The 27,260-nt window shown below is 44.5% G+C and overlaps 1 protein-coding gene across 1 annotated transcript in view; it reads left to right on the top strand.

The window, feature by feature from the left end:
* ANTXR2 (ANTXR cell adhesion molecule 2) overlaps window positions 1–27,260 on the top strand; it is a gene marked incomplete at its 5' end in the record, with an annotated part of 112,708 nt that overhangs the window by 20,049 nt on the left and 65,399 nt on the right. The window contains 3 exons of the mRNA XM_081999467.1: window positions 10,087–10,147; window positions 11,255–11,350; window positions 15,848–15,917. Coding sequence (XP_081855593.1) covers window positions 10,087–10,147; window positions 11,255–11,350; window positions 15,848–15,917 — 227 coding nt within the window. The remainder of the gene's footprint in view (window positions 1–10,086; window positions 10,148–11,254; window positions 11,351–15,847; window positions 15,918–27,260) is intronic.

A 27,260-nucleotide genomic window follows, 5' to 3' on the forward strand; every position in this document is an offset into this window, starting at 1 on the left:
GTGCAGCCCGTAAGTTGACATTCTCTGACATATTACAAACCATATCATGTTCTCCTGGAGAACAGAGCGCTTGATAAGCCAGCAACAGGACTGACACAGTTCCAGTTTGTGTGAGCACATGTGTGCCTTGTGATTGGGATTGGACTTGTCAGCTCTCTCTGCATGGCTATCAGTTCTGTTACATAAGGGATGCTGTAAAACTCGCTTAAAACAAAGCGCTCACAAATCCAAATGAAACCTGGTGTTTCCTTAGTGATGACTTTCTTCAAGCCAGATTTTTCTTACTAATTAAAAAAAAACCCCAATCAACTTTTTTCCTGTTAAGGAAAGTAACAGTTTATCTTGATTCTTATTTACATTACTTGGTTAGTAATGGGTTTAGGGCTGTTTTTAGTTAGCTGGGAGTAAATGTTCTGATGCTGTTAAAATACGCATCTCTCCAGACCTACAGTTTTGTCATCTACATTTGGTTTACTCAGTGACTGCAAATGAGGTACTGCTTAGACATTGTATAATTAGAATATTCTCACTAACCTGACACTGCAGCAGGCTTCCCTCTGATGGTTACTTTATGCAAGACCATACGTCTCTGGGATATTTTTCCTTTAGATAGGGGACCGGATAGCAACCTTCCCCTCCACCCCCTTTACCCTTGCTCTTGGTCTAAAGCATTGCTGAGCAGTGTCAGCAAGTAGGCTGAGGTCGGCGGCGAATGCTAGTTACGAGCAGAGACTTTTGGCAGCAGACAGAGGTACGTCCCATTGGGATTAACTGCTGGAGTTCCTTTGCTGGGACTTCCATCGGAAAGAAGCATCAAAAACGTGTTTCCTACGAAAGCATGTGTTTCGTTCCAAGTTAACGTGAATTGATGCTCATCTCCCTAGGCAGAGGTGGTCCTGTTGCCTCGTTGCTTTCCACACGGATTAGGGCTGGGTGTGCGGGGAATGTCAGGGCTTTTTTTAATACTATAGAGACACATGATGTGGCACTGACCCATAGATAAAGCGTGGACGCGTGGAATTTCATTTTGCACAGGGATGCCATGTTTTACGCTTTTTTTTTTTTTTTTCAAAACACTTCCTATCATTCTGTTGAGGTTATAATGACACAGACCTTGTGACCCTCTCTGGAGTAATGGAAGATTTCACTTTGGAAACAAGCAATTAACTGGTTTAAACATTAGCTGCTGTACAGAGAAGCTGGCCTGCCCAGAGCCTAAGGTGTGCCATGAGGGTACTTCAGACTTAAAAGATCCTCAGTGTGATTCAGGTTACTCAAGTGTAATCACTGAAGTCAAGGGTGCTGCTTACATTCCTCTTCTCCTGTAACCTACTCTAGGTCTTTATCTTTACAGCCTCATTCTACCACAGCATAATGGGGCACAACTGCTATTTGGGTAGAAAAAGCAGCAAATCATGAACGAGAGGCAAGCTGTAATGGCACCGGTGTACGTACAACCTCAGTTTTTAAATATCCTGAACTCGCACACGTTCAGTTTTACAAGGTTCAGTGAACCGACTTAGAAAAAATACTCATCTATGGACAGCCAGCTTTTCATTCTCTAGAAAAAAAATAGCAATTGAGTCCCATTACACCCAATTAAACACCTCCTACTTCACTTCAATTTCCTTTTTACTGCCTCAGCCAAAATGGAATAAAAGTTTTAAGTTAAACGAGGGGGAAAAAAAAAAGGAATAAAGCTGCCAGTAGTAATTCTCAATGACTCATAGAAAAACAAAAAAACAAAATAGCATGGGTTAAGCCCAGTCCTAATTCACCCAGTCAACGCAAACAGAGCACAACAGTTTTGGGAACTAAACTAGGCACCTGTCTGAACTCTGTGTTGAGAGGCTCTGCTTGACTCACTGAGGCCAAACAGGCTGCTCGCCCAACCTAGCTCAAAACAGCTAAACCACACAGTAGTACAGCAGTGTTTTCACTACGCATTCTTCTGCGGAGTTTGACCGCTCCAAGCCGGGATGAAGCTCATGAACAAATTAACTTACCAGAGAAGGGACTAACTCAAGAGCATCGTTCCAGAGGCTCGGACAGCTTCACCCACCCATAACACCCAGCAGCCAAACCGCACTTCCTCACAGTGTTACACCCGTGCACTAGAGCAGCTGAGTTCCTGCCTACCACTTAAATAGCTGCTCCCCGAGGCCCGGCTGCACAGCTGTGGGGCACTGCCTGCTCAGCGCTTGCTGGGAGCCCACAGCTGTAGGCAATCCCAGGTCAGGCGGCAGCCGACCCGGCTTGAGCCCTACAGCTGACAGCTAGAAGAGGTTTTGCGTACGTGCACAGGTCCAGCTGAGACTAGTAATGCTAAAGGTAGCCGTAAATGCTCTTACATTATCAGGGCCCTGTCAAACGCTGCTTTGTGAGTTATCTGTAGCATGTGCCATCTTCCCTTCTTGCCCCCCTTCGTTCCCTACATTTTATCGAATTAAGTATCCGTGTTTTGCAGTAACAGATACCAGGCTGTAGGTGGGCAACTTGAGCGTGTCTACCACTGTATCTTGATCGAAGGCGGCACTATAGGAGATGCAGATCTTGATGATGCAGGTTTCGTGGTTAAGAGAGAGGCGCGCTTGGCGCAGTACGTCAGGAGAAGCGTGTCCTCTCTGCGCGTCACGCTATGAACACAGCTTCTCCAATTTTAATTATGTTTGCAGTTTACCGTAGTTCCTAGATCTGCTTTCGTCGTGGTTGGTTATATTCTGCTCACTAGGTGCTGTGTTTGTAGCATCCCTAGAGAAAATGATGAACCCTACATTTGGCACGGAGAGAGGTAGGAAAAAGGGGTGGAATTCTTCACAAAAAAAACAGTGTCTTGAGTTTTCTGTTAGATTAGCATTTAAAGTGGTTTTTTTTTAGTGCTGTTGTGCCATCTTTCTGAATTGGGCAGCACACATCCTGCAGCGAGCGTATGCATGACTGGCTGGCGGCGTATCAACAGGCAGTGCTCCAGGCGCAACCTCCGCGTGCAGCGAGCAAGAGCTAATGCTGCTGTAAATGTATTTTTGCACGTGGACTGTGGAAGGGCTTACGTTGCACTGTCAGCATGTTTTGCACGCGTTTTGCATGTGTCTTGCCATACGCGAGTATAGCAAATAAGATTGCTCTTTCAAGGTGAACATTTTTTTTCCTCTTTAAAACTTGGTTCTACAAATAGCAAGTTAGATGCAGTTGTTTTATTACAGTACGTACGCTTCTGTTCACGGAAGCATATTGCCTTCCCCTGTCACGAGTCAAGCCAGCCTGATTTGGAATAGACTTCCAAGGAGCACTGATGTAAATGAAGAGGTGCATGTTTGAAACGGAACTGTAGCGAGTAAAGGCCACTGGTGACTCCGGGAATCCTTAGTTGTTCAAAATCATTAGCTTGCCAAGTCTGATCAAAATGTGTCAGAGAGCTCTTCCTCCAGCAGTTGACAGTTATGGTAATCTTTTTACTGTGAAGCAAGCGCCTTACCCATCCATATATCATTTCCTAGTTTCAGAACAGTAGACTTAAAAATTGTTACGGTGGTTCTGTGAAGAATCCACCCATGCTGACGACCTGCCCCAAATCCCAAAGTCGGCGTACGGTTCCGAGGAGGAACAGAAGCCATGTGAGTTATGATTTATGGCACCGACTGCTGACAAAAACTTCTGAACTGCGTACGGGGCTAAGCAAAATGAAACGGTGCTGTGAAATAAACTGACTCTTAGCGTATTTTGTTAATTGTCGATGTACAGTTGGGTTGCTCGTGGCTCCTTACCAGTGCAGTGTTCTCGCAATTTCTTGGAACATGAAAGTCATTAAAGTGCTGGAAGGGAAAGTTGTTGTTTTAGCCCGCATGTAACACTGTACCGCATGGTACAGCTCTGTTCCACAGTATGTTCTGCGTGTATGGTAGTCAAAATACTTAAAAAGCTGCGGGAGCTGTACTGCTTTACTGTTGAAATTTGGAGAACGTTCACGAGGCAGTAGCAAGGGTGAAAAGTCAGTCAAAGCGGAGCTGGGTCCAGCTGTGACAAGTTATAGAGGTACTGGAAGATGCAGAAGGCCCATTTTCTGTGGGAGGACATGTCGGCATAGAGCAGGGGCAAGATCTACGACAAGGCAAAATTTATAAACAGAGGTGGAGTTTGCAAAGACTATCCGCACTAGCGAGCCTTATGTCATCTTGCTATTTGGCTGCCTTTGTGCAATTTATTGCAGAGACATCTGCCTTTTCTATGCTAATGTAATTATTTGTGTAGGTGTATTGTTTCTGCAGCTTAAATCTAACAAAACATGATTCTGTTTTTCAATTCAGACACCTTCAGGTCAGTCACTGACAAAGTTTCTGTAAAACATCTCTAACAGAATTCAGTGTTTTATTGACGACAGAAATGCTAAACCACTTATTTAGGAAGTGGGCTGTGAAGTTTATGTGAGCCTTCAGGAACCTTCTAGGGAGAAGGGCACAGAAATCCACGGCACTGATAAGGACAGGTATGGATTTTAAGCACTGATTAACAGTCGGGCTGTTCAGAAAAAAATTTGCTAGCTGAAAAGTGGTCCCAACCTTGCTAGCTGAAAAGTTGATAAAGTGGATGATCTTTCTACAGCTGTTCTAAGAAAAATTTACACGTGTACTTCGTTGTGCCTGAGAAAAATTATACTTACGAGGAAGATTAAACTTACGTGGAACACAACACCGTCTGTGGCTTGTAGGCCTCTGAAGTAGCGTGAGGGATGGAGATAGGTGACAGTCGGACAATGCAGGACTTCCAGAGAAAACCTGATCGCCAGTTAGCAGGTTCAGGAGCTAAACAGCTGCGGTTCTGATGGCTGCACGCTTCGCCGCTGTTGGTGAGCTGGGGCAAGAGGCGAGTAACAGAGCCTCCTCCAACGGACACAGCCTCGCAGGGCTGCGTGCGGGGCAGGTTCCACAGCACTGCTGCGGAAGGAAGCGGAACCCGATTTTCTGTATGGGACATCAAAGACTTGACCCGGCAAGGGACTTTTTTAGGTATCAGTCGGGATCTCATCCCACTGCGTAGAACAGAATATTCATATGCTTGAAGTTAACATACGCAGATAAGGAATGCAATAGCTGGCTCGCAGACGGCATGGGGCCGTCCAGCAGCTGATTCACGAGCGACCCTTTCGGAAAAGGGTCAGTACCCATTCACTTAATAGCTATAAGATGTGATTTCACTAAAAGCCTCAGAGGCTCTTCTGCCTTCAGCCCACCCTCAGAAGCTGGGATGGGCAGTGCTTTCGGCACCGAGTGTGAGTGGAGTTCACGCCGCGGCTTAGGTAGCTGTGGTAATAACCGTTCGTAGAAAACAGCATAACAAGACTTTAACATTTTTTTAATCTGAGATGCTGGGCTGCTGCTGCTGCAACATGGCAGCGATGGAACAAATTCTGTATACGGGGGGCCTACAGGAGAGGGCTTCCTCAGCACTCCGTTGCGGTGCTGGTGTTGCACAAGGCAATGTTTGGGACCCCAGTTTCACGTGTCATTTTCTGTAAGTACAAGAGAGCAACTACCTTGATGAGCAGGACTCTGCTGCCTTGCCTTTCTCGAGCAGGCATGCAGGCTTCCCAGCGAGCGTTAAAGAGGCAAGCACACAGCCGTAGCGCCGACGTGATGCTCTCCGCTTGGCTTAGCCTCTGCGGGGTTCCAGCTGTAGCCAGTCCCTCATAGCACCGTTCTGTCTCGGACTTGGAAGAACCCCTCTGTAGCTACTCTGCATTTCTCCATTTCCGAACCTGACAGACGACGGGACGCAGGCGGACAGGTCTCGACTCTGTTTCGCACTTGAGTTTGTGGGGAAAGGTTTCTTTGAGGGACAGCTCGCACTCAGGGAGGTGGCTAGAAGGAAAACCTTGGCAAGCCCGGGAGGACAGCGCCCTGTATTTGGTGTGGAGCTCTGGAAGTGAAACGGATGACATCAACTCCTTTAGTCTCTCCCTGCATGCTGTTAAACGAAGGCAATTTATAGCTCTGTTTGAATTTTTTTTGTGTCAGCAGTGTGTTTAACTATCCTATCCAAGGATAGCCTTTTACAGTAATAATTTCAGCTTTTCTTGTGGGTGGTAGGTTTCTAAACGATGAATTTGCAATGCCAGATCATTCCCTTTGCTTATCCTGAACTGGCGAAGAGGGAGCTTAGTATGGGTTTCTGTGGAGTTCATTTTGATCTTGCAGACTTTGCAGCCCAAGACAGTTTAAAATCAGTTTTACATCTTTAAAGGGGGAGAGGAGGGAAAAAAGGGAGGTGACATTACATGCATGCTTCGGGTTGTACGTTGCCATCGTTAAATGTGCTTCCATAACACATGACGGAGACAGCTCCAGTCGAAGCTGTTACTGATCAGACCGATCAGTTCCTTCCTCGTGGGCTGCAGCAGACGTGGCAAGGATACCAGATTTCAGCCGCGCCCGAGAGCCCGCACACGCTGCGCACGGGCCCAGTGTTCACCCCTTCGACTGCACTGTAAAGCACCGAGCTCTGGGAAAGCGGGGCTCGGACAATTAAGACGACATACCTTGGAAAATCCCTCATCAGCTGTTGTCAAAAGGTCATTCCACAGGGGTACTAGAAAGGCTGAAACAGAAATAGCCGTGATCTAGAGATATGAAGGAATATTAAATCATAAACAGGGATCATAAGGCAAAACGGGTAAGGTGCCTTCGCATCGTTCCTCCTAATAATAGAGGTGAGCTTTTTATTGGAGTGCACTACGCTAGGTTGGAAGGAACAGCCTGCATGGAAAGAACGAGAAAAAGAGATTAAAATGGACAGAAAAGACTGTGAGCCAGAGGAAGGAAAGAGTATAGAAAGGCCACAAGTTGCTATACAGGAAAATACGTTCCCCTCTCCCATATGTGCAAGGACAAGCGGTGACCACTGCCTTGGAAAATCTTTTCAGGTTTTGCATTGTGACGGCTAAGTGCTCGTTACCACATCCTTGTGAGCCAAGCCCTCCTCACTGGTGGTGCTGGGTACGGTTAATGGGATTCAACCCTCTCCATGAGCGCTCTGATTTTTACTTAACGGATGGAAAATTTGGTTCTGCATACTGTTTCAGTGGTGGCTTAGAGGGAGCATCGAGAAATACCCCAAATGTAAAAGACTGCGCAAAAAGCTATCTGCTATGCTTTTAGGTTGGTTCTACCTGATTCCTCTGAAGTCTTTCCAAGATTTCTTTTATTTCTGCTTCTTAAGGTTACTTGACGATTGTTATTGAAGGGAAGCATTTTCAGAGACAAGGCAGATGCCTATAGCATTATGTTTTTTTTTTAAAGCAAAGATTATTGAGAAGCTTTTTGAGGGATGGAAACTAACTAGTTAAACTTGGAAAAACAATTTTTTTTTTCCTAATCAAAATTATTTTTGTACCTATATAAAAATATTTATTGATTCATATAATATCTGATCTAATCCTAATGTAAGCTTTGAGTGAAAAGGACAGTTTTGGGCCACCACCTTTGCCAAGAGACTGAGGATCTCTGAACAGTAGAGGTTTCTCAAGCCATGTGTAGAACAGCAATACTTAAAATGATAAAAGATTAGTGTCAAAAAAATTTGTTTATTTCTAGGAACAGCATTAAAACCAGTATTTTCCTGCTTTATGTCAATAGCAGCACATCTACGTGTATAAAGATGAATTCCATGCTGCCACGCAGGAAGTCAGTGTATCCTGAACCCTATATCGAAATTTGCTTTTGTTCATGCATTTGCGATCATTTAATCTAGGCCATATTTTATCTCGTTAGGGGTTGGTCCCCCTGTTTAATCTTAAATCCAAAGGGAGTTAAGCATGTCCAAATAGGTTATTTTCCTGTTTTACATTGCATTTGCAAACACAATGTTAGAAAAATCACTATCAGATACAGTGCGATTACAGAAATACGACTTTCCAAGACAAGACAGATTTATCTGTCATTGTCCTCTCCACTCGCCACCCCGCAATTTGTAACATGGCCCTGCTTCTTCAGACAGTGGGCAGACGGGGATAGCACAGGAGACGGAAGGTTTCTCCCTGTCTGTAGAGCGCTGCTCTAAAAAAAAAAAAAAAAAATTAATTCAGCAGGCTTTGCTACTGCCAACTGCTCGATCTGTACTTCAGATTAAAGCAAGTCTATAGTCTCATCAACTTAAAACCGGACTATTCTTGTGACTCTGTCCCTTCAGAGGAAAAAACCCAGAATATTTTTTTACTGTAAAGGAATAAAATGCTTCACTCTTTCTGTAATATATTTTGCACAAATTATTCCCCCCCCGCCACTCAATAACAATTCCTCTCCCTATGCTGAAACAGGCATCAAAAAGCTGAGTCCTTTTTTGGAAGCGAGATGAGCTCGGCTAACACAAACTGGTGAACTTGCACTGAACTTCAAGCGACATTCTTTCCAAAGATCTCCATTGCTGTGTCTCATCCAACTGCATGCGCCTGCAAAATCTCTCTTTCTTCAAATACTACATAATGGTTATAAATGGGTTTGGAAGCACTAAAGATACTTGTGCACGGCCGTTTGTGGGGAGATAGGTGTTAAGTAAGGCACGTTGTTGTTTTTCCTGGAGCTTGGCATGCTTTTTGAGTATATGCACTGACAAACAAGTTGTTTCTACTGGGTCTGGGTATGTAGCAACAGAAATCACTGGCAACTAGAGTGGACAGTTAAAAAAACCTCCAAAATCTATTTGAAGGAAGGAAAAAGGTGCTAAGAGTAAGACAGAAGTACATTTACCGACAGGCCAGCTCAGGAGCACGCAGAGTTTTGGCAAATGCCGGTAGGGAGGGGACAGTAACAGGACTTTGCACTGTGAACCTGAGCACAGGGACCTGGACTGATTCCGTGTAGTATTCTGTATGAAAGCCTGCTAAAATGTACTGCCTAGTGCAGGATAAGCTATATAAAGACATCATGAAAATTTTCTGAGGGACAAGAAAACTAACAACCGCTAGGGAAAAAAATACAATCGCACGTTATCGTGAAAATTAGAAGGAAGTTTAATTGTGGATTGTCAGTGCGTATTGAACCCTACAAGCTTCTGGAGACTCATTCCCCCCGAGTCAACAGAAACCCGGTTGCTGCCTGAGAGAGGGGGATTAACATTTTGGTTAGCACAGCTCCTTCCCGGACAAGAAGCGGCGGGACTGGGGGGGCCGTGCGGTGGGACCGAGATCCTCGCAGCGGGAGGAGGGTCAGGTCTCATGGCTCAATTCCAGCAATGGTGGTAGGCAGACGAGCTTGACCCGTTCATTCCGAGACGCGCCGTTTTCAAACGGAAACCGAAGCGGTCTGCGGTCATCCACACCTGGGTGCTCCTCATGCCTCTGCTGGAGTGACCATGGATAACTTGACCCCTTGATGTATTTGGAAATGGTGTAATGTTACTTGGCGGAAACTAAGGGTAGCGTCTGAGACCTTTCCAAGTACAAACTGCCAAAGGCGTCCAGTTCCTCCTTCCTCTTACGTTCCATGCCTCGTATTTCTAAGTCACCTGTCGGAGTATTGTTCTGTGCCAACCTTTTGGAATCAGATTCCCCGACTGGCCAGAGAATCGAAGCAGGCTGACTAGTACCGCAATGAAAGAATCCCGTCTGACAGAAGGCAGCGCAGTCAAGAACACCTTGCTCTGCTTTATACCGGGCAGGATGCCAGCACTTGGAATAACGTGCGCTTCGCTTGACCCACAGATTGCTGGAAGACTGCTTTTTCTTGGATTAAGTCTTGGATAAGGCTCCCTGTGACTAATTTTTGGCTTCAACATTAGGATTGGGGTTCATGGAAAATTAGGTTAGGCATCTGGACAGAAATTTTAAGATCAAAATCAGACCTCACTCCGCTTTGAAGACTGTCCCAAATTTAACAAAATAATCCAAGCCTTAAGAACTCTTAGGACACTTGACCGTGCAGGCATACAGAAGTTTCACCTGGTCAAGGCCATGTCCTGCAAAGCCAAACTTGTGCAAATCAAAGCTGTAGTTGTGCACGTCTGTCTCCTAGGGACGAGCGTTTGTTTCAAAATAATTTTTCTCACTGACGTAGCACTCTGAAACCCATTTATGACTAGTTTCCTCCTTTGCAATAGGTTTTGAAGCAGTCGTGCACTGAGATTTTATATTTGGAACCATCCAGTGTCTGTGTGGGAGGTAAGTTTTTATAATTAAAAAAAAAATAATTATTACAGGACTGCGATTTCCCTATGTTTTTCCTTACCCGAAGGAAAACCCCACAGGCCTCTAGAAATACAATATCTAAAAAAATCCTCAAGGAGTTTAGGAAAGATCAGATCATTCTCTGTAGACTCCTTTTTCTTCCCAGAGCAGCTGTCTTCCAGAGCCTACTTTTACAATTTCGGCAACGCACGTAGAAGTTTGAGACGCATTTATCTGCCCCTCTCCTATTAGTCATGTTCTGCACTTGCCCTCCTATTCAAAGCACTGATAGTTAATTCTGTGACACTTGCATGCCATTTTAGCTATTTAGTTCTGGGAATCGTGACAGTATACGTTCGTTTAAATTCATGACCCTATTTCTAGTGCCCTGCCCTAAATCTGTGGAGCGTAAACAGTAAAGCATTTGACTGCATTTTTGTGCAGCAAGTGGTAATACATTTATTATGTAGAAGAGTTGCACAAAATTTTAAGAGCTTGTCCTCTTTCTGGGTTTCACAATCCACGCATAGTTTGAGACCAATCAATATAAGGTAGTTGCACAATGTCCTTAGGTTGGTGTTTTTGTGGAAACGTGGATCGACTCAATGAAATCAGTGGCCTTGGTAAACAAACCGTTTTTACTCGTCCTTTGCACAATTCACAAATAGTGTGGCCCGTACCCAACTTCCAGAGAAATAGTAATGAGGAGAAATGTGGTGTTAGTCTAGAGCTTTAAGTGGGCCTGATCCAGGTTTGGGGAATCCTCTTGTTATGAGATGCAGATTTCTCATTTATCAGAGTATTCCCTGAGATGCTGTTCCTGGTGCAGCTGAGCTGCAGATCCCGTTGACAGTCAGAATCAACTTGCATTTTGATAGGGCTGCCTCGCTGAAAAAGGTTTGGGAACAAATCCTTATTTTTACTATAGTGACCTAACTGAAGAATGCAGTACTGGGGTCAATTAAAAAGGAGACATTACTGAGTTTGAAGCATTACTAAGTTGTGCTTTATTTACTGCCGGTTATATTGAAATTCTCCTCCTCTTAACTTAGTGCAATGCTCTAAAAATTGGTCATTCTGGGTTTTTCCTTTTCTTTCCAGAGGAGTTTCAAGTTGTTCTTCGAGGAAGTGGCTTAACCCTTGGTGGGAAAACTGATGGTGTTACTTGTACCTATCAAGTGAACGGAACTACAATTCGTAAGTACCGAAGTTTGAGGTGATCTGTCTTATTATTTCCTATTAAGTGATTTATTTTGCTTCTAGTTACCTCATTTAATTAAAGTCTAAAGAGAAAAATAGTTAAGAGGAAGAAAACAGGACAGCTCTGAGGATTAGTAAGAAGGTACAAGTTATTTTCCATCTTGCGCAGCGGTGCATTTGCTGCCAGTTGCCATTAGCTGTAGACCTGACTGGTGTTCGGCAGCCCAGCTGGCTGGGCAAGTTAACACGCTGGGAATGGCCTGGCTCCCGATACTCGCCGATGCAAAAAACGTTACCACAGAGCGTACCGACCAAGGGTCAGTTCTTTTAAGGAGACCCAGGCCAAGACGCAGGCTCTCATCACAATTCCAAAAGGCACTCTCCTCCAAGCTACACTTATCTTGTCAGCTTGGAGCATCTCTGTCCATTCTGTCTCCTGTACCAGATGTATCGCCGTCGGGCTGTTTGTTTCCGCGGCCTGACAGGGCGTCCTCTTCCTGGAGCTCCTGCTACAGCATAGAGTAAGGCCACGTCAGAGCCATCGGTTGTACTTTGTCCCTGTATTTTGACATGGTTCATCAGCTCAGTGTCCCAAGCAGCACTCTTCCCCCAGGAGTGGGGCTCACCGCTACCAGATCCCTGGTCGGACCCCAGTTTCCTGACCCACGGAAAGGAATCCCGTTTCAGACGGAGTGACCACAGCACCTTTTACAGGCACTTTCCCTGTAGCTTCATTTGGTGTTTCTGGGTTTCTTTTTGTTGTGTGGTTGGTTTTTTTTTTTGGGGTGCAGATGGGTGTTGACGAGTTTTTTGTATTACTAGTACTCACCATTGGCCAGATGTTACAAGCCATCGTTATCCCTTTGTCAAACTACAAGCGTCACTGGGGAAATTTTTCTGAGTGGAACGCTGCGGAAGTTAGAAAAGGTTCAGAAGTAAGAGAGAGGTAGTGCAGACTAGTTTCTTCTTGCTACCCGATTACTAAGTGTGCTCACAGAGAGTTTAAGTTTCAGCAAAGTATTAGGATTTGGTCTTCTCTTCCTCAGTGTACTAAGTTGCAGCAGGGCACATGAAAAGTCATGCCAGAATTTGGATCAGGGTCCTTGTGCTGCTCTGTTCCCTCAAGTGGCACAAGGTAGATGATGGTAGAAAAAACGCCATTAATGGAAACCTCTGCCATTTTTTATATCCTGAAACTTAAGCGGATGTCTAGTTTAAGTACATCTAACTTCGTGCTCTAAGCAGTATCCTTTAGAAAAAAGCCAGACTGGAAAGTGGCCAAAAATGGACCCATAAAAAAGACTCAACTCATTTTTTCCTTACCTACTGTCTGATTTTTCTTGTAGCCTGTCTTAAATTCCTACCCAGTTGAACATGTTTTTCCAGTAGATTTTCTTCCTTTCTCTGGATATCATATATACTTGAATGGGCTGCCAATCTCTCCTGCCTGTTACATGTGTAAAATTATTTGGAGGAATAACAAAAGAGCACAGTAGTTCTGGAAAAAGGCAACGTGTAAATAAATTGTGCTTGGATAAATTTTCCTTCAGTTGCAATTGAAACTGTCACCTTTGTTTCCTATGTTAAACTATACCTTGCTTATTTACATATGTTGCATAAATTAGCTTCATAGCCCTAGAATTTACAGCGTGGCAAAATTATTGCTGCGGTTGAGCATTGATTATCTTGGTGTACCTTTCTTACTTGGAGAAGCGGGGAAACACACTAGTTCAGCTCCAGGTGAAAAAAATTAATTTCACACTAGGGTAAATAGCTGAGACATCACTTACACGACCTGAAGTTAATTACAACTTAAATTTCAGTTCAAGGGGGTGGTTTGCAAGTCATCAGGACTCCTCAGTTCTATACCTGTTTTGCTCCTGACGTGTTTACCGTGAGCAGCCACTTACCTACACCCCAGTCTGTCCATTTGGGGAATAAAACTAATAGCACATACCTTCTTCATGTGAGCGTTTTGAGGCTTACATCAATACGGTTGTGTTTGGGGTGGCATTCACACCACTCAAGACCTTCAGATGGAGTACATTAAGGTACCGGCAGACATAAGGACCTGGAAAACACAGAGTTGAGGGATTCAGCCACTTTCTGTAAGCATCAGAAACATAATGTCCTTGGTCCTGCTGGCAGGTGCTACTATCATACTAAAAATTTCGTCATTATTTGGTAGCAATGGTAGCAGTCAAATAGGCTTACCGTACTTAATAACTGGGAGGTTGGGGTGCTGTCTGAATTTGGGCTGTGCGGCCAACAATAGCCTCTAGGAACTTGAATTTTAGTGTGCTCCATGCTGCAAGCTGGGGGTGAGTCCACTCTGAAGAGCATCCAGAGGAAGCTGGCAAGGATGGGCCGAAGTCCAGAACACAAGCTGTAAGGAAGGACGGAAAAGTCAGTTTGTTATATCTCCAGGAAGGGAAAAACGGCCAAAGTAATTGTTAGGTATGGGCTGCTGCAGGGCTGAAAATAGTAAACCGGGCTCTCCAAGTCCACTGAGAAGAGAACAAGAGGCAACAGGCTGCAGATTCTGCAGCAGATCTAGGTGACCTGTTAGGAGAATGGTTCTCACAGCCAACATTTCTCTGGCCTCAAATAGGTTACCTAGAAGGCCTTTCAACAGCTTAGATGTGCGTCACTGAAGAATGTCTGAAGCGTGCTGCCTTTAAATAACTTTTCAAAATTATTTCTGACTCTGGTTTCTCCTCTTCTCTGATTGTGCAGTCTTTTATAGCCGTACATCTGGTTTGCCATGGTAGAAATAACTGGACTTGGACAGGATGAAGCGCCCAAATACTTGCTAGCATTTGACGCGGAAATTTCCAACTATATCTCTCGGCTGCTTTTTTTTACTTGGCTTCAGGAAAGGGTGCGCTTAAGCACACTAGGGGAGGGGAGTGTCATAGCGATATATTTATTACATGTTGCACCGTAAAAATTATCTGCTCTACGGGGTCTTGCCGGGGGCCTGCTACAACCCGCCCAGGTCCTCTTCTTCAGCAATGGACAACAGCAAACGCTTAGGGAGTAGTCTAGGAAGGAAATGGGCAGATTTAATGTGATCCCTCCCCTGATGCGCAAGCTCATTCGCTACAGCTCTGTGCTGGGCCCCAAGCGCTCTGTGCTGGGCCCCAAGACTTAAGAGAACAGCGGAGCTACAGTGGACAAAAACACAAAACGGGCTCTTTGAACGGTAGCAGGAGGAAAGAGATGGTCCCAGGAAAAGGAGAATTGTCCCCATGTCATTGCCTTCTCCTCTACAACATGCTGGTGGGCTCTTAGCAGAACGCCCGACCGTTGCAGGGCATAAGGGTCCATATCTACATGAGGATGTACTTTAGTGTTCCCCTTATTGATAGCCTGGGCTCCGCTTTGGGACCAGCCTCAGAGCAAACCATTATCTTGTCACTTCTTCTGGGTTTAAAAGATGCATTTGGCATGTTTCTCCTTTTGCATTTATAAAGAACCATTACCAAATGCTAGAAAGGAAACCTGCCAACTGTAGCTGTGGGATAGAAAAATAATCTATGAAACATACCATTACGACAAAAACATATGGCAATGTGCTAATCCCTCTTCCCCACCTCACAACTAGCCCAAAATCTAGGCCAAGGAGTCAGTGCAGATTATAGCACCACAGAAAAGCTCATGTATGCTAACAGCTCCTCCTTCAGCTGCCCCTGAACTACTTGTACGTCCGCCTGTTCCCTCAGCGCAGGACAGAGTCAACTCCAAGTTGATCTGGCAGATCACTTAGCTGCTCTCACCCGTAAATCAGGAAATAGTCCATGCTCGCAGGAGCAGCTCCAGTACAGAAATGAACAGTCCTACCGTCGGGCAGTTTGGGGGTATGGTTCTGCACACAGGAGCAGAATTTTTCCCAGCTTAAAAAGCGCACGAGTTGAGAGAACTCCCTCTTCTCCTTTTCACAACTGCAGAAAACGAGTGCTCTTCTGGACACCGTGCTCTACCAATAGATGCTTTACAACCTTAAGGGATCTGCAAACAGATAAGAGACTCAAAAGCATGAGAAACACTGCAGAAATAGATGCTGCAATCACAACTGATAAAACAGTCCTTGAATGCAATGCACAGGGTTGGAGCTATCTACAGACAAATCCACACCTCCCAAATATTGGCAACTCCCAATGACCTTCTCACTCTTCGCAAAAAACGGTCTCGATTCTAGTAGATTATCTCTCTGGAATAACATGAGATGATGCGAGTACAATAAAGCAAGCTCTGTAACGTGGCTCACGGTGGCATTTAAAGCCGACTCTGGGTTTGTACGTTCAAGGTACAGCTTTAAAAAAGCAGCAGCTTTATGCCCTAACTTGGGCCTGCCTTGCTTGCACGTTCCAGACGTTACCAAACCGCTGACCGGCACGCTGCGAGAAGGGAAGGCGCTGTATAGCGCGTTCGCACATCAGTTTCCCGCTTAAGCCGCACGGTATAGTAAGCTCATGTCATTTGTTTTTTCAGATGAAAAACCAAAAACAGTGGAGTCTGATTTTTTGCTCTGCCCTGCACCAATCCTGTACCGAAGCGGCCAGTAAGTACTTGCAACAAATGTCATCCTTCGTTTTGCTAGAATTGGACCCATTATTGCTGATGTTAATCAGGAGGGGTTTTGTTGTCTTTAATGGGGGATGGTTTGTTGTTGCTTTTTTTTCCCCCCATCATTCTTATGTTATTTCCCTGGTGTAGTTGCCACGTTTGGAATGGGCTTTAAATAGTCATCTGTGACCAAAGCAATTTAGACAGTGCCTTAAAAATGAATATTCAGCCAGTTTATTAAACACTGAAAAGGTCTGGCTTGTCATAAGTTTTATGCAGATTAGCTGTTTTAACAGGGCATAATATGCTCTCTTCTGGATAATCTTTAGGCTCATTGTTAAATAGATTACATTATCACTGACACTTACAAGCTATTATTAAAATTATGTGTCAAGATGCATACCACTACTCAACATGTAATGATAAAATGAGGCACTAATTTAACAACGGCAGCAATCTCGTAACAGCGCTGTGGCTAAACTGCAGTTCTAGCCTTATTCTAAGTGTCACTGGCCATGACTGCACATTACTTCTGGCCCTTTGAGAACTAATCCTTCCCTCCTCCTCTCAAATTCCCACACGCCCGAGGCTTTTGAGATCAGTTCAACTTCATTGTTCAGATTTGTGAGGTAGTAGCATGAAATGGAAATGCTAAGCTAATCAGAAATCAGAAAACTGCATGTCAGATCTTGGCCCTGTAGGAGGACAAAGGCTTTCGGGCTGTTGACTTACTTCTCGTTTTGCAAGTTAGTTCTTCGCAGAGAACTATTTGGGACGAGGTTAATACTAATCCAGTAGGAAGCACAGCAGTTACTACAGCTCTGCATTGTCATTTTTCTGTGGCAGTTGTTAGCAGTTTGAGAACTACGTGTATTGCACAGATGATTTTTACTACTTACTCGTCTGAGTTAAGCAAGAATCCACCGCCTCAGTTGTGCTGCAAGAACGACAGCAAAACCCCAAACGCACATCTGTTTTGTGCCTTCAAGGGCAACCGGGAGGAGAAAAGTTGGAAAGCAGCAGAGTAAAAAAGCTTCAGTGATTAACCCCAGGGGACGAAAGCGGGGTGAATCACTGCAGAGGAGCCGCGTTGTAGCCTCCATGCAGGAGCCAAAGCTCCCCTCTGGGGAACGAGCGCTGCTTGTTGGAAAACAAGGATGGACGAGAGCTCCATGGACAGCAGAGGAAGGGGATGAGTTCTTAAACCTGTTAGGTTTTGCTGATACTCAAGTTGCTTTTTACATAGCTAGGTGAAATGTTGATCTCGTCCTATGTGCAGCAGGAGTTTGTTAGACCTACGCGCCTTTACGTTAAGCAGTGCAGTCGCACCGTTTTCAGCTGAGCTGCGCTGCACGCGGTCGTGTGCCAATTGTACAACAAAACAGCTGTAACCAACTGCAGTCTTAACTAAAAGAAATCAGCTCCATGTGCAGCTGTAAGAACGAATTTTGTCATCGGACGATGTGAATCAGACTGAAAAATCGTGTCTTAACCTGTAAATCGGGTTAAGAACCCCTCCTCTCCATGCAAAGTATTTTGGTGGAGTTACATTAGAGCAGCAGGAGAGCAGCACACTAGGCCCCCAGTATTAAGCACCCCAAGACCTGAAGCTGTAAACGGCTTTCCACATACTGTTTAGTCTGAGAGCCTGTAAACAGCCTATCCTGCCAAATGAATGTGAACTGCATGGAGTATTTATTTATAGAGATTAAAACACAGTGGAAGTTATTGGAACATGCGGCATTTTTTCTTACGGTGTGAAGAACTCATTTGGCCCCCGACGCGTTACTGAAGGCGACAACTTGCCATACTCTAATTGCACTGTAGATCAAGCACCTAATTATGGCACGTTTCTTCCAGCGGCGTCTGTAAGAAAGAATGCATGAGTAATACACACGAAGCTGAACCGGTTCACAAAACATTTTTTTTTGGTGAAGTTTCTATGTGAAATACACTTCCATACCCTGGTATCGAAGTAGTTACAGCTCTGCCCAGAGATAAGCAGTTTGCTCTGCACAAGTCCGACAGCTATGAAAGATACTTACGTACCCGAACTCTTGACTTGCCGTTGGCATAGCTCAGGCTATTGCTGGATAACTCCCAGTAATTCCTCGTCTAGCGGAGCTAATACGAGGTGCTCGCGTAGCGACAACCAGTCTGCTCTTCTTGTAGAGCTCTTTTCAGGGCAATTAAGAGCAACGCAAGCAGACGAAAGTTAGCTTTGTGACTGTTAAACTTGCAGCTTGGTTTCTGGGTAAACAGTGAAGACTCACTTAACAGGTTGCATTATATTTTTCTAATTTGAGACACTTCTTCCTGACTCATGAATTTGCAGTTTTCACGTGCGGAACAATAGAAACCCACGTGGAATAGATAAAACGCCGAAGTACGCAAGACATTGGCTCGGCAAACCCCTGGGCTCATGGACTTCGGCCATTGTGTATTTCCACTTCCTTTCCAGCTGCCAGCTGCATTTAGCTAGGAGCCTCCAAAATGCCAGCGGTAGATTTAACCAAGCATTCTTTTCAAAGCCTCTTTTTTTTTTTTCCACAGTACCACATTGCAGATGAATGCGGTATCCTTAGGTTAGATGTGACAAGGTGACTGTGCTGCTTGTGCCATTTAAAATACCTCTTGCCGTGCCCCTTCCAAAGTGCAACGTTACATAGCCTGCTTACAAAACCAGCTCATTTTAAAAGACCCCTGATTAGCAATCAAATGAGAATTACTTGGGATTTCTACTTGAGCAACCTATGCGTTATAAAAAAACGTTACAAAGTAGTGAAGTAATCCAGAAAGGAAAAGTGCCATGTACACTCTGCAGGAAGAACACGAGGGGACAAACCCAAGAAAGTTGAATTGCTTAGCTTTGCGTACTTTGAGACGTCACTTACGTACCATGAGGGCAAGTGTAACATTACAACTAACCTGCTATACTAAAGAGAACTCAGATTCTACTGCATTAACCACTTTAAAGCCATGTAATTTTAGGGTCTTGCAAAGTATTTGAGAAAAACTGGTTCCCATTTTTAGCACAGGCTTGATGTTGCTGTCTGGCCACAGCTGAAGGGAATCAAACTGAATAAGAGATTTCTTTGACCTCTCCATTACTTCAGATGTTTCTGTAGCCATTGTGCTTGGGAAAGTAAACAGAGTCCGTCTTTGTCTCTCTGGAAGACCAGCATGGGCAAAAGTGGTATATTTTTTATAAATCTACATTCTTGCACTACCTTCGCTTCTGTTCTCTGTATTTTGCTCCAAATTCTTTGAGTATGCATTCAGAAAATGAATCTGTAGGCCTGACTTCACACAGATGGCTTCTGTTCCTCTACGCCAGTGGGAAAATACCCTCAGCCCTCAATGGAAAGACTACCAGAACAATACACATTTCTCTTACTTCCTGAACATTTACAAATTGGCTTTCATTTGATGAGTGAATGACAATTATAAAAGTTCAAACTAGCACGACAAGTCAGTGTTTCACTGAAATATTCATAGTGAATCCTTACACGTCTACTAATTAACTGCCTCAGTTTGAACCCTAGTTTCTCATCAGAGTATTACAGTAAGAGATTTTGGATTCACTGGTGCCTACTGAAACTGGATTTTTTTCATATTCTGCAGATAGTCATCTAGGCAAAGCAAGAAAGGTTAAGTCTAGGCTCGGCAGGGAGTTATTCAAAATGAACCAATAGGCTGAGAAGTTATTGTTCTTAAAATAGTTCAGGGACCTACAGAAGTTTGGTTTTTGATGCAGCTGCAGTGTTGCTGGCCAGCTTCCACCTTGGTGCATCCTGCACTTCAATTCACACAGTGTTTGTTCCAAGATTACCTCATAAAATGAAGTGAGCACTGACGTCTCAGTCTAACAAGATATATAATGTTCTCATTACTTGAAACACATTGAGCAAGTCTATCTGAGCATGTATACAGGAAGTCAGACATGTGCTTCAAAATACCAACACAAAGGCAAACTTCAGGCTGAGTGCAATCACTGCTTTCATTTGAGTATCACCTGGTTTCCATCTCTCAGGCGAGTAACAAAAAAATCGGGCACCCTTGCACTGAATGGCACTAGACGCTAGCTATCTGAAGGGCATCCTGGGACAGCAGTGGGCAGTATCTTTCTCCTTCGGTTTGTAAGCTTAAGGAATAACAAAGCCAAAGAGGACAAATCCAAACATAAAGCTGAGCACTAGTGAAACCTTGCTCGCAGTTATCTTGAATTTGTGATCAGATCGCATGCAGAGACGGTACAGTCTGCACTACTGTTTTTTTAATGACCTTATTCGCCCTCTATTCAAATCCCGTTGGCTTCAGCTTGCCTATATCCCTTCCTACATCCTGTCCAACATGAACAGCTGGTGGCACTTAAAAGAGCAAAGATTAAATGGGAATTTTTTTGCGTGTGGTGGGAAGGAAAATTACTACGCTTGTATTCCCAAATTCTTAGTAGCCTCCAGTTTCAAAGTGGCTGACTAAAGTTTAATCTCCGGTGTGCAGTTCACTTGAAACAAAGCACACAACAATGCATGAGATAATCTGTTGACAATCATCAGATTTTTTTTTTTTTTAATGCATCGCTAGTAGTAAGAGCGCTTGGCAACAGCACAAGTTCGCCAGTTTAGCAGTAACTGCAAATGTACTTGCTATCCAGGCGTTCCAGTAAGGCGTTACTGAGGGAAGAATTAACCTTACTGAGCAAGCCTTCCAGGAGTCTGAGTGTAAGTGGAGAATAAATAGCTCAGACTCCTACCACTGTAAGAGAGAGTAAGAACTTTGGTCCTAGAAAGAAGACATGGTGGGACGTGATCTCTAGGACTAAGCACATAGGTTTACATTTCCGAGCTGCAAATGCTACCTTGAGACATGCTTTTGGCTGGCTTTTAACCAGACTTGTCCCAGGAGGAGCCTGTGTCATTCAAGTCTTTGTTCTTCCGGCTGACAACAGCTGCTTGGCTTGTTTCGTGCTCCTTGGGGAACAGGACGGCAGCTCAGAGGGGATTCGGAAACACAAACAGCATCCTGTGGTTTCTCCACTCTCACTTCTCAGGTCTTTAGGTTTTAGTATTTTTTTTTGTCTGTGGCTTATCACCGGTTTCCTTTTGATCCCATCTTTACAACTCTGCTATTGTCTCTTAGCCTTTGGGAAGAAAAGATGAAGGAAGAGTGAAGGAACCATCACCTCATGTTATGTAGCACCTTCAGCCCTTAGGTAACCTGTTTCAGGAGCTAGCTTCACCACCTATTGCATACCTGTGTCTTCCTCTTAAGAAGTTTCCCAACTTCTCTCCATATGAAAAGACGACCTCCTCTCTGGGTGGGATGGTGGGGTGGTATCGGTTCTACTTTTAGTACATCAACTGATTTTTTGCAAAGCAGGAAAAAAAGGTCCTGAAATGTTCAGTAATGCTGTCTGGCTGTTTGACAGTTGGCATTATGTGGCCTCTGCCTGCTTTTGCTCGAGCTAGTGCTACAACAAGCTCCCTGTCTTTACTTTCTTACACCATTTTTTGTAGCCTGTGACAGCCTGAATGCAGGCAAGAGTTTTCTCTCTCTGGCAGCAAGATCTTTATCACTGAAGTACAGATTTAGGGCAAGATCAGCTGCTCTGCTTTTCACTGTGCATCACATGCAGGGCTCTGCGTTGGTGACAACGGGAATTGACCACAAGCTTCAAGTTAAACATGTCTTTGAGAGCATCTCTCTATAGGCAACCCAAGGTTCTGTCTCCTGGAAGAGCTTGTAGCTCTGTGCCAGTGCAAGAAGCAGACTTGTGCATCCGCTGCATTTCTTGCTACGGGTTTCTGACAAATTAATCTAAAAAACAGTTTAAAGTCAAACCGTACTGTGGGAGTCCGTATAAGGCATATTTGTCGCAGTATGCAGGAGGCACCAACAACTTCCTGCTCGCTACTTTAGGGGCCTTAAACATTGTTTACAGCAGCTAAGACAAGCTAAAACTAAAACTAGCTCAAAGCCCTGGAATTCTCACCCAAGCTCTCACTGGTGCTCTCGTCCGCCGTTTCTGCAGTGAGGAAGCACGTGCTTCACATTTAATTTGAGGTACACTGTGTGAGAGAGGTTTCCCTGACAGTGGAACAGTGGTACTTCCAGTTTTACTTTCTGGTTTCAAAGTGTCATTTTAATTAGTACCAGCACCAGATTTAAGAGGAAGAGCACGGACACATGAAAACAGACACAGCCAAGAGGAATGGATCACAGGCTTCATCCTGCAAATTGCCTCATTTGGTTTTTAGACAGCTGGTCTTAGTCGAGAGCAGCTGAAAGGTGTTCTACAAAATGGTTGTCATGGCAGGCTTCCAACAAAGGATCCGAACTATTCCCCCCCCTGCCCCGACCAGCCCAGTGACAGAGCAGGCGATGCCTTCGCTCCATCCTCTGCTTCTTGCGACATGAACCTAGAAGCCAGAAACCTGAAAATTACTTTTGGATTTCATCTCTCGGGGAACAAGAGCACGTTACAATGGCCAGCAATGTCTCTGAGTTCATTTTGCAGGCAGTATGCCATGCCAGTGCTTGCATCTTCAGAGATATTGTAATATGTTATAATATATGCAGAAGCAGTGAAGCCATCCTTTCCAAAGAGTCACTAGACTATACTAAGAAAAAACTTCTGCCGCCGTTAATTCCCTTGGCTTCTTCAGCACCGGTAGATCCTAAACCAAACCTTGCTGCTTCCTCCCGTGTGCTAGTAGACTTGCGGTATCAAGAGGCAGATCCTTAAAGCAGTTACCTGCAGCATTGCAGTTTTGATGCCTACACAGTGATCAGATTTCTTAAGTCTGTATTTTACTGCAGCTCCGTTACGGGATGGATCTTTACTTGTTCCCATTTTTTTCCTCTCCTGTGGTTGATAACGGCTCTGAAGACCTAAAAGCAGTGTTCAAGAAGAGATGCTTTGTAAGGTGGCTGATGTTTAATCTGTTTGCCTAATTAACTTCCGGCTAATAATTCTAACCCATTAAGTAGCTAGTTAGTACATGTTTCGAATAAACACATCTGGTCCTGCAATGAGGGAAGGTTCTGCCTGCGTGTGGGTGACAGATGTGATGGTAGTTTCCCCAGTGCTCTCTTTTAAATAATTAACAGCACGCTGGCGAAGTGGCCTTGGACGTGCAGGCTCCAAGCCAGCTGCACAGTCTCAGAGCTGTGTCTGCGGACATGAGCCTCGGCTCCTTAGTCTGCTTCAGTGATTACAGTCCCTTTGCTTCGGTATTTCAAAAGCTACATGCAGCTCTAAGAACCACCCTTTTACATAACTTTGGACTCTTGGCTTCTGGCCTGAAAGGCGGCGGGAGAAGGAGGAATAATACGGCAGGCCACCCAAGGGGCAGCTAGCTTTGAATTCTCCAGCCTTGCAGATTGATCTCTTCTACCAAACAAAAGGCATCTGAGGCAGTCCCGCCCCGCTGCTTCGTTCCTTGGAGTTGCTGGCCTAGGTTTGGAAACAACCTTCGTTTCAAGGAAATGTCATCTTGTGGTAGCCCGCTTCTTTACAGGGTCAACAGCTTCCTGGGCCGCAACAGCTGTAACTCTTACCCATCTCAGAAGTGAGAAAAGCTAATCCTAGTCACGTGCGGCAGAGATCATGGCTTCCAACTCAGCTGTCAATATGCTGTCAGATTTTGGCTTTTTCTGGTGGGGCTCTTGAAAATTATTTTTTTTCCAGACGGAGGGAAGAGTTATGTCAGTAAATTAGAACAACAGCAGGGTATTCCGCCAGAGGCTAATTTGCACAAAAATTACTTCGTAAAATTGAGACTTGAGTTTTTGCTTACCAAAGGGCAAGGTAAGATTTATTCCTACTTCTGAGTGTCCCTGCACCCGCATGGCTCTGTGGCTATGCCATCGTGGTTAACACGCAGCTGTCGCTAGTGCTGGTGATGCTGGCGCAGCCTGTGACCTCTGTTTTGTGAGGCACCGACAATAGCACAGCTGCCCCTGCATAGCTGAGATCTCAAACCTGCGATTTGGCAGGAGGAACCCAACAAATTGGATAAATATACATAAACACATTGTGAAGGAAGGGAAAACAGAACAGAGTGAACCAGAGCATCATCCTGCAACTTGTTTGATAGGGATGATTTAAGTAGGCATATGGTATAGTTAAATGTGCTTTCGAAAACATTGGCCCCATTCTGCAGGCAAATATGAAATAAATATCTAAATAGAAAGAGAGCTGATAGAGTATCGCTACTCCTCTCAAAGGAGGCATACGAATGCCTTGGGAAACGTGCGCGAGTGGGGGCTGGGCGTGAACGATAAGCAGATTTACGTTCCCACACAAAAAGTGTCATTAACTTATTGTCAAGATTGCACAGTTGTACTTCCTTTTTACACTGCAAGCATTGAAAAACCAAGCTGGCAGTAAGCTGATACTGACACCTAACCCAGCACCCATTTTTGCGTCTGACTAGCTCGGTGTTGGCGTAACAGACCACCGCAGCCACCGTAATACCTCTCATACACACAGTTTCCACCCGACAGTCACGCTGCCTACAGCGCACGTATTTAAGAACTGAAAATCACTGCCGTGCTCATCCTACGCGGAGACCTTCCAGTGCTGTGTTATTTCGTAACTCGGCAACAACTGCAGGTTAAAATTAGCCTTTGTCTCTCTGCATTCCTTTTACCAGAGAGAAAGAAAATACAAAGCAGACAGATAATCTAAGAAATTCTGCATGTGTTATTACAAAGTAAGTCTCGACATACATTTAAACGATGCTCTTCACAACTCACACCAGGTACCTCTCCCACACAAGCTGCTGGCAAATACTCAAATACACAAAACCTTGTGATTTACAGAGCGTGTAGATAAACATAGGAGATGACCTGTTTATTCGGACAAGCCCATAACTTTATCAGGTTCATTAATTTGAGTAGGACCTTGATTTGTCTGCCTTACGGACTATTGAGAAAAGTTGTGCGTAACTTGATTGAGTTCCCTTGTGCCATGGAAGCGCGTAGCTGAAAACCAGATGAAAGAGAGAATTACTATTGTTTTCTGTGCATAGGGCTGGAATTACTTTTTTTAAAAATTTTTTTTATTGAATTTTGTCAATTTTTCCTCCTTGGTTGAGAAAAGTAAGATTCTGGGAAACGTGTTGCACATGCAGACAAGAAGTGCCAAAGACGGGAAGTGGTATGCAAAGCTGCAGACTTCACTTGCGCACCTTTCAGAGGCATTTAAGAAAGGATTAATATTTCATGGTGCGTGTTAAGCATTTTCTGTTCTCTTGCCAGCTAGTAAGTTACATTTACCTTCTTTTTGTGGTATTGTTATCCACATTGCCTTATCACAAACTTTGAGAAAGCAAAAGGTAAGTTTAGCCACAGAACTAAATTACTTGTTAACTTAAGAGGCGACGCATGTGACGAGGACTTCAACACTGCAAAGTTAGGGAACGCATTTAAATATTCAAGCATGGGTTTAAGGACCCGTTTTTCTAAGTCTCATCCTCAGTTCATAAGCTACACTGCAACTACATATTACTTAAGGAGGAACATGTAGAAAAAGAACCTTGTCCAAGAAAAGTGGAGTAATTAAAATTAGGATTCAACAGGATTTCTCAGTGAAGAGATAGCTTTTTCACTAAGTAATTCACATCACCGCAGACACCAGCGGTCATCACCATGAAAAGACAAAAGCAGAATAAACCCCAATTCCTAGTTACCTCCCAGTAACCAGCTGCGCACGGGATCCCGGGGAGCACTCAGTGAAGGAGAGCAGGCAGCCCGCTGCTGCAGACGGCGGTGCCAGCCATTGGGACGGACACAGGGCTCCATTCGCCTCGCGGCCTTCCCACAGCCTTTCTTTCCAGCACAGGAGCCGAGCAGTTCCCTAACACAAAGGATGTAAACATACACAAAGCCAAAAAAACCCCCAAAGAAAGAAACCCCCCAAAAATGGAAAAGAGGCACATCTGTCCCCTTTTGCCTTCCGGCCGCTCTCGCCAGCCACGGGAGCTCCCTCTGCTCCCCCACTGGCAGGGTGCCGGTGCCAAATCAGGTGGTTTCCCTCTCTTGTTTTCCTTTTGGAGCCTCTCTGCTCAGGTGACTGGAATACTTCTCCGTCGTCGATGTGCTCATGACTAATTAGACCCACTGATTTCATATTAACATTATCCTTCCACGTGCACAGCTGTTCTGCCCCAGCAGCACAGGGTAAAGAGAGCTGACTTGAACCAAATCCTGTCCCACCTGGTCTAACTCCTTCCTTTGCAAAGTCACTGAGACTTAGCGTTTATCTCCAGCACTAGCACTTAAGCTTTTTTTTTTTTCCTGTGCAAGCATTTCGTTCCAACACAAGTAAAAAAGAGTATGGTTACCAATCACTGGTTACTGCCATGGTACGAGCTCACCCCGGCCCCCTAAAAAAACCCCAAACCAAGCTAGACGAATAAACTCAGGTGGGGGGAAACCAGAAATATGGCTGGATTAAGCTTAATGCCTATTATAAATATTACCTTCTGAAAATATTTTAGAAATACATTTACTTTGACACAATTAGATTATAATGGGAACTATTCACAGATGGAAACATCCTCAATGAATTGTATAGGCTAACTGGCTCCTAAGACATATGGATCTGATGTTAAGATCAGTAGTAATTTCTAACGCAGTCCTTCACGTTCCTCAATAGGGCACACGGTGTTCCCAGAGCATTAAGAAAGAGTGCGTGAGCAGAACTAAGTGCTTAATATTATGCAGTGGACATAGTATTCTGAGCTGAATTAATAGACTAATTTAACATAATAATGACATTTTATACCCTGTTACTGCAGGTTCCCATGATTCCGTGAGATCAGAGCTAATTCACTGCTGCCTTCCAGTTCTTTCAAACTCACGAGCACTTTCCAGCAGTGAAATCCTGAGGTATTTCTGCACTTCTGTGCCTCTCCCACGGAAAGCCAAACTCAACGAGACAGTATGTTGAACACTGCTGAGAAAGCTAGATAGTTCTGGGGTAGCAAGGGGGGATCCTAACGGAACTGTAATGTGAACTTAGGTCAGTGCTAAGCTACACCGAGAAAGGGGTTCTATAGCTGTAGCTATAGCTATAGCTAGCCTACCCTACAGCGGAGCGTTAGTTGTCTCCCTGCGTACGCTGCTACACTGCTTTTCAGCCTTCTGTGTAGGGATGGCAAACTACCCGGGGATAAAGTGATAGGCATGCAAAAAATTATACTTACGTCGGTAGTTCCACCAAACCCTCCTCCCACCGCTGTTACTGATTTTACAGTGTGTGATTTCTGTATACATACACGTATGTATGCGAACACCCCTACAGATGCATTCGTACCTACGGATACAT

This window comes from Phaethon aethereus (genome assembly GCF_964289735.1).
Source record: "Phaethon aethereus genome assembly, chromosome: 4".
Classification (NCBI taxonomy): Eukaryota; Metazoa; Chordata; class Aves; order Phaethontiformes; family Phaethontidae; genus Phaethon; species Phaethon aethereus.